This window comes from Botryllus schlosseri, chromosome 2 (genome assembly GCF_051294905.1).
Source record: "Botryllus schlosseri isolate E-star chromosome 2, Bs_hap1, whole genome shotgun sequence".
In the NCBI taxonomy this organism is placed as follows: domain Eukaryota; kingdom Metazoa; phylum Chordata; class Ascidiacea; order Stolidobranchia; family Styelidae; genus Botryllus; species Botryllus schlosseri.
Window position 1 is genome coordinate 31867801 of NC_137237.1, and position 16863 is coordinate 31884663.

The 16863-nt window shown below is 39.0% G+C and overlaps 1 protein-coding gene across 2 annotated transcripts in view; it reads left to right on the forward strand.

The window, feature by feature from the left end:
• The window catches only part of LOC145458074 (DBH-like monooxygenase protein 1 homolog), a 62933-nt gene that overhangs the window by 35118 nt on the left and 10952 nt on the right, over positions 1-16863 (forward strand). For both annotated transcript variants that reach the window (XR_013921065.1, XM_080336386.1), the window contains exons 15-16: positions 10395-10489; positions 12439-12595. Coding sequence is in view for 1 of the 2 variants with exons in the window: in XM_080336386.1 (XP_080192512.1) it covers positions 10395-10489; positions 12439-12595 (252 nt within the window). In the remaining variant the exon portion in view is untranslated. The remainder of the gene's footprint in view (positions 1-10394; positions 10490-12438; positions 12596-16863) is intronic.

The window sequence follows — 16863 nt, forward strand, 5'->3', positions numbered from 1 at the left end:
ACCCGAGATAAAACTTGTGGAGTGCCACAAGGCTCAGTCCTTGGACCGACTTTTTTCCTCATTTATATTACCGACATTGGTAATGCATCTTTATTCCGCACAACGCTATTTGCTGATGATACTCACCTCTTCATAACCTCCAACACTGTCGATGGTTTGCATGCATCTGTGAATAGGGAACTCCCAAAAGTGTCGAGATGGCTCCAAGCAAACAGACTGAGTTTGAATGCAGATTAGACCGAGATGCTCGTTTTAAATAATGCCAGTCATAATTTCACTGTAAACATCAATCATAAACAAATCTCAATATGTGACTCAGCAAAATATCTCGGCGTCACGATTGATTCCAAATTGTCTTGTGAGCAGCATATTGAATGCACAATATCAAAACTAGCTCGGTGTGTGGGAATAATGACCCGTCTCCAATATTTGGTTTCCAGATCAGTACTACGAACCATCTACTTCTCTCTTTTCCACTCTCATCTGCCATATGGAATCGTAGTATCGGGAAATGCATGCACAACATTTTTGTGCAGAATTCGAACCCTGCAAAACCGTGCGATACGGCTGATCTCATCTGTACCTTTACGTACCAATTTATCGCCTTACTACCGTAAGCATCGAATTTTGCGAGTTGATGAACTATATCGCTTCGAAGTATCAAAAGTTGTTCACAAATATTTTTCCAATAGTCTGCCTCCTGTGTTTGATGACTTTTTCATACCTGCTAAACATGTCCATTCCCATTACACGAGATCCTCGTCTAAAGGAAACATCTACTTACCCTCACCCAATAGCAACCTAACTAAGAGATCTATCGACTACTCGGGACCTATCGTCTGGAATGCATTACCATCACATATCCGTGAATTGCCTTATAATAAATTCAAAAAAGCCCTACTTGATCACCTCTTGTCGTTACACTAATACTGTTGCCCTACCTCGCCCAGACATTGCTTCATTGATCATTTGCTACTATTGTTTGATTTTTTTTCTATTTTCCTTTCTTAACTAAACATTTTTTTACAGCCAGACTGTTCAGAGTCAAGTGTACCTGTTTGATGCTGGTGTGATCAGACTAGATGACCTTCAGGTCTTATCGATCATTCCTATCTAATACCGAATACTGTGCACACATATTTTCTGTACCACCATCACTGCCGTTTGTTATGTATTTTGGTTTGATGAAAATAAAGACTGTCTCTCTCTCTCTCTCTAGACAACATCAGTCCTGACTTAGCAGTACAAGTCCCCGAGAGTATCACTGAGCTGTCAACATAGCGCTCATATTTGAATCTATCACTTAGTAGATTAAAGCTAAAGCATCGATAGTAACAACCGACGTGATTATTATTATTATTTATTTCGTAATCATTTCAACAAAATTACACACACTGTATAATACATTGGTTGTTTTTGCGTGTTACATGAGAATAATCGGATCACAACGAACTCAAGGTGTATTTTACTCACTCGTCGCATTATGGACATTTCCCAACATCGGTTCCGTCGTATGGATAGTTTTTCAAGATACAAATTATGTTAGTGTCCACAAGAGAGCGCTGCCTCGTAATTTCACACATTAATATGTGTTGTCAAAAGTCTTGGTCTAGCTCACCAGGCCACATTCCGAAACAGAACATCACCACATATCTATTGAGCGATGTTGATTTCAGTTGATTATATCTACAGGGATCATGGTAATACGTATTTGCGTTGATAGATTTCTCTTACCTCACACGATAGTGCTGAAACACAGGCATGATGCCTCTGTCCAGATCCTGAAATCGAGAAAGCACACCTTGGTGTTATTTGATTTGGATTTCACGCCCGATGAGCCTACAATTCGAGCTGTGCATTGGGATGGCAATTCTATCGTCGAAGTCAACGGTAGAGAGATGTATCGATTCATCGGTGTTGTGAATATTCAACGAAAATCGGGCTACATTGTTGTTCATGGTTCCCATATTTAACTTTTAATATATCGCTTTTGTGCTGTTCATTGTATCGATAGCGTCAACGGTCTAGTTGATCGAATAACCATGTAGTAAGACGAATACGCGAGTGTTTGCGCGTTGGATCTCCAACCCCTCCGTTGAACAAAGTCGATTTTATTGATCTCTCGTTGCAAGATTGGAGATCGTCAAAATTAATTTGTAATATAATAAGGCGTACCAAATCACTGGTATGAAAATTGACGGCTATGATAATGCTACCTATGGATCAAAACTTGCATTATTTCTCAATATTTGTACACCGACACATTGCATGTAATGTCATACGCCTCATTTACACAAATACTTGGTATGACTGAAAAACCGTGAAGAAATTGATATGTGTGAAGGTATATGCATTGGTATTTTTCATGGAAGCAAACACGGGTTATGAATGAACATCTTTATTTTGAATATTGATCATTAGTTCTGGTTTACCGATTCAGAGTGAATATATTTACAAAAACTTTCTCATATTGGTTATCCGATTTTGAATGATTTTGAGTGATATGCATTGATCAATAACGAATAACGCATCATATCCGTGTACCTGTCATCTGTATAGTGCTACCAAGAATACTCACAAGCATACAACCCGAATCAATAGCACGGTGGCGAGAATGAATACATCCATTTTCGAAGATCGTTACCGTTACCCAAGTACCAACCAGGTTACTAAATTGTTACTTCAGACATATTGACGCTGGAAAATAAATTCAAAGCACGAATCCGAACAAGAACATAATCCACGTATCGAAACCTGTATTATTCACCACATTTCTAAAACATTATGTCGGTGTACAACATCACATTGTTATTGCATGCTGGTAACCGATAATTCTGATGCGATGCCCCCTATAACAAGTAAATAGCCTATGCGGTTACACAAATATACTGAAATCGATTTGGTGTATATTTTTTGTGACTGTTCGTTGGATAATTAATCTGAAACTGACAGCAATCAATGCCAAAATACTTAATTGTCGGTTGTGTATGGTTACGAGAATATGATCGCCAAACGAAAATCGTATTTTGAAATATACTTATGGAAATGCAATATGTGACTCTACAGAAGGTTAGCACAATCATGTGACTTGTTCACCGCTGTCGCTTCACACCGACTATGGTTGCCGTTACTGCACTATCAGGCGTGAGAAAGATTTGCACGTCTCATACACAGTATTGATTTGTATCATCGCGCGGGCGCGAACACTGAACATATCACACATATGATGAAACAAGATCGTTATCCAAATGTGTATATTACATGTTCGGTCTCGAGCAACGCAAAAGAGATGCACTTTTTCGGAAATGTCGTTGCATGACTCGTTTTTTGAAACTCCACCGAATATCACGCGTAAATCGAATCGAAACATTTCAACTCTTTATGCATTATGTCAATTCGGTTTAATTTTATTATGGGGTTCCTGGGTATGCAATACACACTAAAATCACAAACAGATCTCGATGATATTTATTTTATAATATTATCAATAATATAATAATTATTAACTATATATCAATAATATAATAATTATTAACTATATGTACAACAAAATCAGAATATTGGTTGCAACTAGTAAATACTCTTGTTGAGTTGTGTGTTCGATGAAAATGATAGATTGCACATATGCTTCGAGGTTGGTGAAGAAAATCTAATAGTCAATATCGTGATAGCTTGTGATAAAACACAGAAAATAGACTCGTGTTTTCAATTAGGTTGTGACTGTGACGCTTTAATGCATGTTTTAAGAGACCTTGACGCGCAAGAAACACTTTCACGTTATTCAACAGTTCGATTGATACAACATACTCACTATACGACTTAGCGCGAGAGTGTAAATGACACCGAATATCTAGTTTTCAAAAGCAACTGTCTTCTGGTTGTATTGATGTGAGTACAATCATTCGATAACCATCCACTTTTCTTTAGTAAAGTAGCTTGTTCTGTGTGTTAGATTGGTGAGGCATGGGTCGAATACATATCTACTGTTATCTAGGGGAAACAAGATGATTGCGATTACATTGACAGATCTGTCAACCAGTGACTATGGCTTTGTGTCACGAAAGACGCCGCGAAAACGTGGTAGAAAATTTTTGTTTTGTCAAAAAATGTTTGAATACCGATGTGAGTGCGAAATGGGAATTTCAGGACGATATTTTCACGAATGTTACATGTCGCGCTGAACCTGAAGGGCAGGATTTGTGTGTCTTGTGCAGAGTGTTTATTTGATTTTATCGGGACAGTGAACATATTATTTATGTGAACAAGATAGTTGTCAATCGCGAATGAAGAAAGGGTCTGCAGAGTATAGCTCCATAACCAACCTAGAGACGGTTTTGTAGTATTTTGTTATAGATATTCTCAATTACGTAGAGAGACATACATTTTTCTGTACCTTGGATGTTGTGGCCTAAATAACTACTTGGTATAAAATCAGTTGACTGTGACAATTAGTATCCGCTACAGTTGAATGTTTAACCACCCCGAAATGAACCATTCTTCTAAACATAAGTTTTTCAAAATTCTTCGTATCGTAAAAAATGTGATTGTTACAAATTCGAAACAAATGTACTTCTATTGACGATAGAAATTAGGAACAATGCAATACTTCGGAATTGACTGTTTGTCGTATGGTATGTTCACCAAACACTAAACGAAAACGGTAGCGAATTGTGATCACAACTCAGTTAGTTGAACGACACAGTTACAGATTCGTAGGTTTGATGTAATCTTAATTCACCGACGAAAGCCTGATGTGATAAACCTCGATCAACATTCGAGTGGGGCAATTTTCAAAATATGTGTCGCAAAGAAAATATTGAATGAAGACTTACGCATTCGTTTCATATTTCAAGCGTGTGAAAATTATTTTCTGTTACACCAAATTGTTTTCTGCGACACTAATATAATTTGTATCTTGAAAAACTATCCATACGACGGAACCGATGTTGGGAAATGTCCATAATGCGACGAGTGAGTAAAATACACCTTGAGTTCGTTGTGATCCGATTATTCTCATGTAACACGCAAAAACAACCAATGTATTATACAGTGTGTGTAATTTTGTTGAAATGATTACGAAATAAATAATAATAATAATCACGTCGGTTGTTACTATCGATGCTTTAGCTTTAATCTACTAAGTGATAGATTCAAATATGAGCGCTATGTTGACAGCTCAGTGATACTCTCGGGGACTTGTACTGCTAAGTTAGGACTGATGTTGTCTAGAATTCAACCACATCCAAGTAAGATCTTTTAGTGATTAAGTGTTGTGGTGAAAATTACTTTACCGAATGGAAATGGAGAAAGTTATATCAATAGTACTAATGAACAAACACATTTACCATATTTCCACGTAGGTTGTGTTTCTGATTTCTTTGATAGTGCGTGTTCTACAAATAACCCAAGTCTATCCAACTAAGATAACGGTAACAAACATTTTCGAAATTGATTTTGCGATTACCAAAGTGTTTCTGAAATGGTGCGAACGGATTAAGCAATAATCAAGCGGCGTTATGTCAATTCGTATAGTGTGATATCTTGAAACCCGGAAATGCGCGTAAGTGTTTCAATTCTCACCACACACTCTAATAATAACATATTGAAGCGATTGTTAAATGTATCAATAACGACTTGCCAACGAAAATTATTAAAATATGTTTTGTGTTGGTGTGTAAATTCAACATTAACGATATTGTTGCTTTACATTTGACCCTGGCGATTACAACTGACCGATTTGTAAAATCTTAGCAAGCACATTATAGCATTCTGTAATACATACAGAGGTGAGTAATAAATTAATTCCTAATCAAGAATATTTCATTACGAAATTCGAACACATACGTAATTTTACATTGACAACTCTAGCGAGTTTAATACGCTGCGGTGTACTTGGAAACATCGATTCACGATTGTGTTAGGTAGATTCACAAATGGAGATGGTAATAACACTGTTTTCAAAAATTTTGTTGTACAACTTTTTTCCTAACTTCGCTTCAATGCATTCGTGATGAATTGTCGAATGTGATTTGAGACCACAAGTCGAAGATGAATGATTTGTTTTATTCAAATAAAAAATACTTTGCCTCGGTCTCGCAGAAATGTAATTTTGTATGACTGACATAGACAACAACAAATCTATTTCTACAATTTGAAATGATACTTTAAACAAAAGGGCCTGATGACTTGTATTTCAATATTGACAAATGCGTTGATTAGCATGACCAGTTTACAAAATGATACTTTAAACAAAAGGGTCTGACGACTTGTATTTTAATACTGACAAATGCATTGATTAGCATGACCAGTTTACAAAATGATACTTTAAACCAGGGGTTCTCAACTTTCCTTGTATAACGGGCCGCATATTAACAGCAGAAGACGCTGCGGGCCACAGAAAAATATTTACATGTATTTGTGGGCTAATGTTACATTTAGGCTAATGTAGCCCATTTACCAGTCGTATACGGTCATGTAGTACGTTTTTATGCATTCTAAAACATTAATGGACAGCGTTCGTAAGTTTGCAGCTGCTGCTTGTTGTAAGACTATATGTCGGCCTATCTTCTTGCGGCGCAAGTAAATCACTTCACGGAACGTGCATTGCATTCGATACCAAGTCGGTATATTCAACTTCAAACCCGGCCTTCCACCAGAGAACCGAACTCTCTGTTTCAATGCGTGAGAGAGCAAGTATAAAATTACGGTAACTTTTGCGTTACGGAGGCTATTATCACATTGAGCTCTGAGTGATATATGAAGAAGTCTGGTGATCGGGGCCATTTCTGAGCAAACCAATCGGCCCTTTTTCTTTCCTTCCAAGCCTGGGGCCCTGCATCAATAATTCCAGTAGTCAGCTTTGTCAAGTTAATATTTTTGCTGGTCCCCTCCCCATGTTTGCCTAGCCTGTATTTACTCTGCATATACGTCCACTCTGATAAAATTCAACCAGAAAATTAGTTATGCAGTATCAGTGGATTCGTCCGAGGCTGGGTTAAGAAGTCTACGCGGCAATGTGTTTCAGAACATGCTATAAACTACCGACTGACATTGATGTTTCTCGTCTGGTCACGATTGAATCAGACGACTGTATCTTCGCAATTCGTCGGGTGATCTTGTCCTTGCTACTAAGTTCCGAAAACAGCAGATATTCGCACAGAATGTTGAGGTTCTATTGAAATAACACCTTCTTTAGCAGATTTCTTGGTTTTAGCGATATTCCAATCAATTTTGAACGATTGGTCTGTATCGTCATCGGCAATCTCAACAAACGTTTGCACTGAGTCTAACACTCTTTAAAAATGTAGGCCTACTACGTTGCGGAATTCTCTTGAACTAGAGTCCAGTCGAATACCGATTCAAATCAATGCCAATCTTAAGTCGAGCATACATCAAGAAACGAGAACACATTAAAGCAGGGGTTCTCAAACTATTTTAGACACGCCCCCGTTTTTGATAGGTAAAATTTAGTGGCCCCTATCGTCATATAACAAAATGCAACCATAATGCTATAGCAACATAAACGGCTAGTTCGATGGCAAGGAAGGTTATGGCTGTTGATGAGAGAATTCTCAAATATGAAAATCTGACTATAAACCGAGAAATAACTAGGAAGCGGAGATAAATTGCGCAGCGCGCAAATTTTTTTGTTCAGTTGACCACATCTTCGCCCCTCTCAGATGCTTTCAGGCCCCCAAGGCAGCGCATCCTCCAGTTTGAGAACCAATGTTTTCATGAATGAGTAATCAAATGAAAGAGAGACGGTGCGATAAAAGTGCTAAGTATTAAGATAAAATTAATTTGTAAAAATACCGTGTCAGAATTAATTGCGTTTATAATGAAAGATGTCACGGGCCGCAAAATAATCGTCTGGGCCGCGGGTTGAGAACCCCTGCTTTAAACAAAAGGGTCTGACGACTTGTATTTTAATATTGGCAAATGCATTGATTAGTATGACCAGTTTACAAAATCACGATAATGTTTTTGTTGTATGTGTGTTATCATCAAACAAATGTGTGATTTGATTCAAGTCTTACGATTAGACGTTATTTTTCGCGGTTGGAATAAAACGAAAGTTCGTTGAAATAGCATACTTACGAGTTCAATAATATTCTCTATCGACGAATGCGAATAATCCAACAGCTACAAGCAGAATTAAAAAATTGATGCTGTTTTGTGGTTAACTCAAGTCAGTGACCAGGTTTGCATTGATTTCAAGAATGATCATGACGAGTTAGCCGGATAAATTAGTGAATGTGGTAATAACAATACCCGTAAGAGTTGCTGACATTCCGATATTTTTTACACTGTAATATACCGATTCACTTGCGATAAATTAATTCTCTTCTGCGATTGACCGGGTAATCAAATCTTGTGTACTCGAAACATAATATGTTTATGTCAAGTCGTATATGCACCGATGAGTAATTACTTTGACTCATTTCGATTTCGATAAATCAGGGGGTTTAGAAGTTTATATGATGCTCTTTTCTGAGACAGGCAGGTGGGAAGGTGAGGCACCATTAAATATATCACCCACCGACTATATGAACGGTTATACTCTGTTCGTGTGTGATTTGACCCCAGACAATAGCTTAGGGTGTTACCAACTACACAAAACTGGAACCGTACACCTGGTTTTGGCAACCTCCAAGCCACTACCAACGTCTGTGACATTGCTGTGCTTAAAAGAGTATCAACACCTCTTACAACTGAGCCAGAAAAGACAGGTCGTAGAAATATGAACACGGATGAGATTAATAATATTCTCTTCAATCATCCTGATACGAAAAGTCTATTCATAGGGACTTACGCTGTGGATCAGCTACCGAAAATATCAGTTAACCAGAAATTTGCTGTTGTCATCAATTACGACGAATCAACGTTACCAGGTTCTCATTGGGTGTGTGTATATGGCGATAACTCTACTCATTTCCATGATTCCCTTGGTTTCCCACCACTAAAACCCCAGATACTCGAGTTTCTAGGCCCAGAGGACTTCAGCGTTACCAGGCAACAGCTTCAAAGTAAAAAATCTGATATGTGCGCTGATCATTGTATTTCATATTTGATTAAAAGATGTCAAGGTTTTTCAACTGAACAGTATCTAAATTATTTTGGTGATAAAGAATATGAGAATGATAAAATTGTTCGTGCATTTGTAAAGAGCTTGATTACGGGTCACTAATAAACACATTAAATGTATACATCTGTGATTCGTGATATACTTAACACACTGAGTCAGTTTGGCACTGAGCGATTGTTTCTGGTATGTTCATAATACTCGATACCATATTACGATAGTACAGTATACTGTAGCCGTACAAAACACCCAACCAGCTGTTTTCACGGAAACAATTCAGGATGTGAGCGGGCAGGATACCAGAGTCATTTGTCGCACGGAATATAGGTCGCGCTCGAAAACATGTTTTCAAAATCCACTTGCGATGAAATGCACAACGCGCCGCGTTTCTGAATTTCCTGTGTCTGCTTATTGATTATATTTTGCGAAACGGGCGCTTTTAGCGTATCACACAGCTCAAAATGCAGCGTTTGTGTTTCCGAAATGCACTTTTCTGACTTCCGATAGGCCTATTTTCGACCATCAGGGAGCTCAAAATACAACATTTCTGACTCCAAAATGCGGCATTCTCAATTCCGGAAGTCTTTGATTATATTTTATATTCCCACATCACCACCGGGTACTTATACTACTGGTGAAATCGTTACCACAGAGAGCCTTCTATACGCGAGTCCTGTTTCATGTGAAAATCAAGCCAAAATTATAAAAATTAAGCGATATTAGCGGTGAACAACATATTTTTGTAAATCAAATACAGGTTCCGTCAAAGCCTAAACACTACGTTCAGTAACGCTCAAAGTTCAGTTAGTAAGCTGTCAAAGCACGCTAATCAATCATATACCTCTATTTTCAGTAAAATCCCATCGATGTCTTAGCAGTAAAAAAGTTAATCTTGTTGGTTAAAATACGGAAGAAATTCCTTCTCACTTGTACGGTAAAGTGTTATTCGAGCTTCAGTTCGGGTGCAGTTTTTTTCTTTGGGTCGGGTACTTCCTCGGAGTGAGGCATAGATCACCGAGAAGATTCTAAATCAGTGCAATTCCAAGTATTCTACATACGACGATTAAATAAAATAGATAATCAATAAATAACAAATATCGATATCTCAAAAAGTAGAGCCAATTCGGAGAAACGGATGTCATTTTCAGACTCAGCAGCCCAAACATACCTAGAAACCCTTGAAATATCTTTGAAACTCAAATAAAGTTTTTTGTTGGCGAGTGCTATCAGACAACATCCATATTATGGCCTTCATCATGATGCGATTTAGGATTCCATTATCCGCGGAATTTAATTGCAATCATTTTCCAAGGGAATGGAAAAGGCGGGCGTATCGGAAGTTGAAGTCTTTGGAGTATTCTTTCATTCTCATCTTGCCGGACGATCAATGAGACTTCGCCATTTTAGGTATCAGGAGTACTTTTATGATGCACCGTATTGATATTCGTGCTGATGAGCTTGAAATGCACTCACAAACCCCGCATGGTCGATATCGTCCGTACTAATGTTCAGGTTATGAAAGAAAACTGCTAAAACAGTGGTCTATTTTACCCATTTGGTGTAAGATATGTCGCATTTATCAGCATATTGCCAAGTGGCAATCGGTTGTACTCAGGCAAATAAACTGCAGGTCTATACGATTATGAGCAGAAAGAATTACTTCCAAATGTTTTTCAAATATCTGCTATATATGCTATACAATATACATACTAGATTTGACTATTGGTATTTTTGCTTCATCGGTACCTACCTATAATCGCGCAGGAACCAGAGGTGGTCAAAGTAGTCAAGAAATCTACTCAAGTAGAAGTAGAAGTAGCAGCAAAGAAAAAAATCGACTCAAGTACGAGAAGAAGTACTTCTTCCATAAGCAACCTAAAACTACTTGAAGTAGAAGTAGAATTGACTCACTTTGAATCTACTCAAGTAAGTGAGTAGTTGTGACCGTAATTCGTTCGCATGGATTGTCAAAAGCTGCACATTGATCTGTGTGAAAGGTGCAGAGCTTAATACATATTGATGCATAGCAGCAGGTATCCAATTTTCGACAGCATAAGCGTTCGTCCAAATCATGGGATGAAAATGCTATTATTGATATGGAAATGCGGTACTAATCCTCTGTTTACTCGAATAGCCCGTTTTATAAAATGTCATGGTGTGGCGCCGTCCCCATATTATAAGGCTCGTAGTTTAGTCGAAGAGCAATACGGAGAAGTTGTATAGGATATGGTGTAAACATTTTGCACGATTAGTAAACGTTGATTTAAAATACGGTGAATCGTAAAAATGCCATATTGTGTAGCTTCATTTCCAGAAATTAAAGGCATTACTACGCTTTCTTCTATGCTTCAACACGTATGTTCTCCAGACAAAAGAAGTGAAATTGATTAGAACTCAAAGTATGATACTGGGAATTGAAAGAGAATTATAAATACTACTTCTTGAAGCGGAAAATGTGTTCCATGTCTTTAGTCCAGAAAGTTTCAAAGGTTGTATGCTAAAACAGGTCTATAGTAAAAAATAAGTCACACGCAATGGACTGTTAGATTACGATATGATAAGTAAATGCTAGGTTGCGAAACATCAGTTTAAAACGTTATGATGGTCTATATATACTGTGATGAAATATTTCATATGAGCGACAAAGGAGTGTGAACGGAACCTAAATTATATTCATCGATACTTTCGTGAAATCATTCTGGTCACTCCATATCCGCTGTGCGCGAAGCGCGGCGAAAATTGTGGGCTTTCTCAACTTCTCTGAAAATTAAATATTGATATTCCGTGAAAACAGTCCCGAAATTCATCAGGCTATCTTCCTGATTGGTGGATTAAACTACTTCTACTTGACAAACTGAAAATAGCAAAACGTAAGTAAGTAGATCACAAAATATTACGAAGTAGAAGTAGCGGGCATTTGATCTACTTGAGTAAGTAACCAAGTAGCAGAAAACTACTTGGGTACTTCAAAAAAAGTGGAAGTACTTCGTTACTGACCACCTCTGGCAGGAACATAATCCCGATGTTACACTCACGGTATATTGTTCCAAACTCGCATATTTCTGATGCAACCATAGCCCTCCGGTGTGTGTCATGGACATGCATCAGCCAATTTTAACACTCATGGCTATTCCTAATCCATATATGACAAATCCTGGTCTAATTGAATAAGATTTTGAGCTGAATATATCGTTTCCCCTCGGCTTCAACTTCAAATTATCGTGGTTTATGCTTTCTCGACAGCTCCTCCGTTATACTTTCGCGAAAATCTGAGCTGTTATTCAAACAGTTCTCGAGTTGCATCAGTGACCAAAATTAAATGCCACTGCCGATTATCATCTCGTCCATCATTCCAGGAATGGGATAGAACTACAGGCGATGGCAAGGGATGAATATTACGATTTCGACTATCAGGAGACGCAATACTTTGAAGAGCCAATTACACTCAGAGATGGGGACTCCTTGACCGTGGAATGTTACTACGCAACTGAAAATAGGAAAAATGTGACAATTGTGGGTATATATAATTTTCAAGCATATTTCTTAGGTTTTGTGAAATATTTTCACCGCGAGAGATAAGTTGCTGTGTTATTACTTTGAATCAAGAAGTGTTTTAAAAAACATTGCTTGAAATATATTTCAAACAATGATTTAAACCAGGGTTTCTCAACTTCCCATCTATAACGGGCCTCGTTTTAACAGTAAAAGATGCTGCAGGTGCAGAGCGTCATTATCGTGTATTTATAGACTGCTATTAAATTCACAGTATTAACCAGTCGTATACGGACGTTTAATACAGTTTAAATCATAGCGTTCCTAAGTTTGCAGTATCGGTTGTTGTGTGGACATGTCATCTTCCAGTGTCGGAAGTAAGTCAAGCTCTTTCTCTTGAAAATTTGCGTAAGCTATTACTGGTAGCAACTTCATGCTGCGTGCGCTGTATTTATTGCCAAATCGGTATATGCACCTTCAAACCATTCCACCAGAACTCGAAACTCTTTGCTCCAATGCATGGGCAAGTATCAAATCACGATGACCGTTTGTGCCACATAGAGGCCATTGTCAGTTTCAGCTCTCCACCTCTCCACTGTCATGCAAACTACAGTGATATGAGAAGCCTATGGCTTTTCGGAATCCTTTATGAGAAAACCAATCAACCCTTTCTCCCCAGTAGTTTCAATTGTAACCTGTGTCAAGTTGTTTTTGGCTGTTCCTCGATAAAATAAGATTAACGGCCCGCCGTCTGCGATTTCAAATCGTCAACGCTGTCAATTAGCGAGTCCGTGATAACGCGCAAATGCCAACTATTTACCATTAACCGATACGCACGCGAATAATTGAATACGCAGCTTCGTTGGCTACGACGAACTAGTTTTTAAAAACCCCCAATAAATTGTAATCCGTGATTAGTAATCAGACAATCGAAGCAACCTCGTTTACGACATCGATTTCAAAACGCTTGCGCTAAGAAACACCATCTTCTCTCTCGACCAGACGAGCGGATTCACACTCTCCTTCTCCTAATTAAATTGTATTTGCGCCCATAGTCGTTTAGAAAACAATTCTTGAGTTGGTTCCGCGAAAGTCTAGTCCAGGGGCGGGCAACATACGGCCCGCGGGCCGGTTCCGGCCCGCGGACACTTTTCGTCTTACAAATAATGTGGCCCGCGGCCCGTCTGCTGAGATTCCCCACTACTTGCTTACTACGTCAAATTTTAGTGACTGTATATTATTAAATACGTGTATGCGCGGCGTGCGAGAGTGGAGCTTACGCGTAAGTTCGTCGAAACGAGAAGACTTGCATTATCGGCATTTACGATGTACTCAACCATAATGTCGTTTGTGGTAATCATGGTGTTTGTCGACTACAATGGTCATTTACACAAGGCCGATATATCTTATTTTTGATTCCGTAACCGCCGACTTGTAGCACGGCACACTTCTAGGCCTTTGTAAGGCACCGCTTATGCCAGGGGTCGCCAACTCAAAACGGGTCGCGGGTAGGGCTGGGCAAAATCGAGTACTCGGGTGATTCGATTCTGAATCACGTATTCTGCTTCGAGTCGAGTCGAGTAATCGAGTATCACTTATTATGACGTCAAAACCGAATACGGTATTTCAGAGTACAAATATGTACTTTTTATGCCACCACGAAGAATATAAAGTCCGTTGTCCATCATATTAAAGATAGCTAGGTATTTTTTGGACCACACTGATTTCATTTCACTGGGTGGCAATGTTGTGAAATGATCATGACTTCAGAAATGCGTTATTCCCAGTACCGCTTGTAGCTTATTGTATGCTACGGTACGACCAGTCAAGGTTTCAAGGCTTCCTCTCTGAAAATTAGTATCGAAACTATAATTCTTGTTGATAAATTAACTTTCAGCGGCGAGGAGCGTATAATTTCAGTACTCGAAAATATCGTATTTTACTACTCGACTCGAATCATTAAAATTAATACTCGATTCAGAATCGAGTACTCGAATCATTATGCCCAGCCCTAGTCGCGGGCCACTTTTCAAATTTCGTAGAGGACGTGGGCCGCATGAATTCAACATCGAGATTAATCAGACCACGCAGTTGAACAACGACACTATTTCGTAACCTACTTAACCCTAATGAGTTGATATCTTGGTAAATTTGGGTTACCGAGCTCATCGAACGCCTTGAAATCTTAATTGAGCATTGCACCGTGTGTTGGTTGGTCAGAGAGAAGCAGACGTAGCGGCGCCTGTATGACAATGCTATTCTGAAATCCACATTGTCTTCGTCATTATCGGCGAGATCTGGCTTTGAAGTGACATTGCTGTCGGTAAAATACATTCATTAAATACGATTTATTCCTTGTATATGTGGATAAATGGGCGAATAATGTATCGATTCAGCAACTCGGCCCGCCAAGTACTCAATTTTCCTATATCCGGCCCGCCGACTGGAGAAGTTGCCCGCCCCTGGTCTAGTCTCTTTAATTGGAGGCTTGGGGCGCGAAATAGGACAGTGTGTTTGTGTAGTGTAGTGTATGCCTGCGAATTGAAAGTCATTCCTGCGCAAAGTGCGCATATTCATTACTCTAACAAGGCTTTGCCAATTTTTATCGGGAAATGCAACATTGCAGGTCAAACGTCGTTATAATGAGCAAACAATTGTCGCGATGTCAGGCTTGGGACCCCATTGTGCTGTACGCAAGTTGAGGAATTCCTGATTAGATGCGCGCTTTCTCGTTTGCTATCATCTGTAGGCTACTAACTCTTGTCTGCTTTATCCAGTCGTATTCCCTCGGAGTCACTTGTCAGTGTTTGATCTGTTAGGGCAGAGATAATATAGTTAGCTGATCCGCCAGAATGCCAATCATCTGATTAAAAACTGCTAATCTGGACCTATTTTAGGTGGAGATAATAAAGTTAGCTAATCTGGAATAATGATAATCGTGCGATTAAATACTGTTAATCGCGGCGCTTAGAGTTATAGAAAGTTACGCGCGATGTTTAGTCGAGGTGTCCCGAGTTTTCAATCAAGTGGCGTTATCTGTTGCATCATAATGCGAAAACGCGTTATAAGCTGTCAGTTGTCAATTTGTTGAATGGAACGAATGGATCCCACAATCTCTATAATGAAACAGCAGCCTGCTGATGACGATACTACCACTGTAATTGATAGAATTATCATTATCGTGAAATGAAAGTCGTGTCCAATTCGTACGGTACAGCTAAGAAACGGATTATAAAATATTGATATCGCTCTGCAATGGTGGGTACATAATTCGCTGATTGTTTAGCGAAGCCATTACCTAGGAGGCAATCGGTACGGTCATTATCGGAAATATTTCGGCGTATGAATGGTACGGAGTGTGCGCAGTTTCTATGGATAACTAGTAATCTAGTTATCTATAGTTTGTTCCGGTTTATTAAATCATGAGATTAACACTAACTTTATGCGCTGCGATCAACCGGTTTCCTTAATCCTGGGCTGATAAATCCTGACGAACTCGCTAATCGACTTTATTGCTAATCCAACTTTATTATCTCCGCCCTAATACTGCGCGTTGTGCAGTGCACGGCGTTGATTTACGTTGTCAAAAATTGAGGCAACACGAGATTCTCGGTGGCGCAAATTCTTACTTTATTCGATTAGTTTGAACGGGAACCTTCTTTGTTCCAATAAACTTCATTGCTGGACGGATTCTATCGAGCGCAACCATATCACGAATCGAATTTAAAACCTTTGGGATATGTATTTCTATTGATAATGTCGCGGCATGCGCCTATATCGCTCTTACTGCAATAACACGAGGATAATTAAAAGCGCACCATTTTACGATCAAATTCGACTGGCTGATGGGGGCTACGTAGGCCGTGAGCCCCGGGCTGATATTAAGCAGCGCGTTGTCGGCATAAGCAAAACAGGTGCGTAATAGCCAGGGAGTTTTTCATTTATAGCTAGAAATCCCGTCCTTTTGAAATGCCAATTCACTAATTCGTATTGTCGATGCTGCGTACCGCAAATTGGCGAGAATCATTTGTATGCGAAATGGGTCATCGTCTCATCGATATCTCATGAGCACTATCGTCGATGGTTTGATTTGGCGCGTCCGCATGCAGGCCTGCTACCGTCCGCAGAAACACTTTCGCCAAACCGTAACAGTAATCTCTGAGTGTAATATTGTTTGTGTTTTTTTTGAATAAAACTTATTCCCGCGTCTGAACGAATTGTGCTCGTTGCCATTGCCGAATCTGGATAATTGCGTATAATTAGCGCACCCTGTAATTGTAATTACTGGA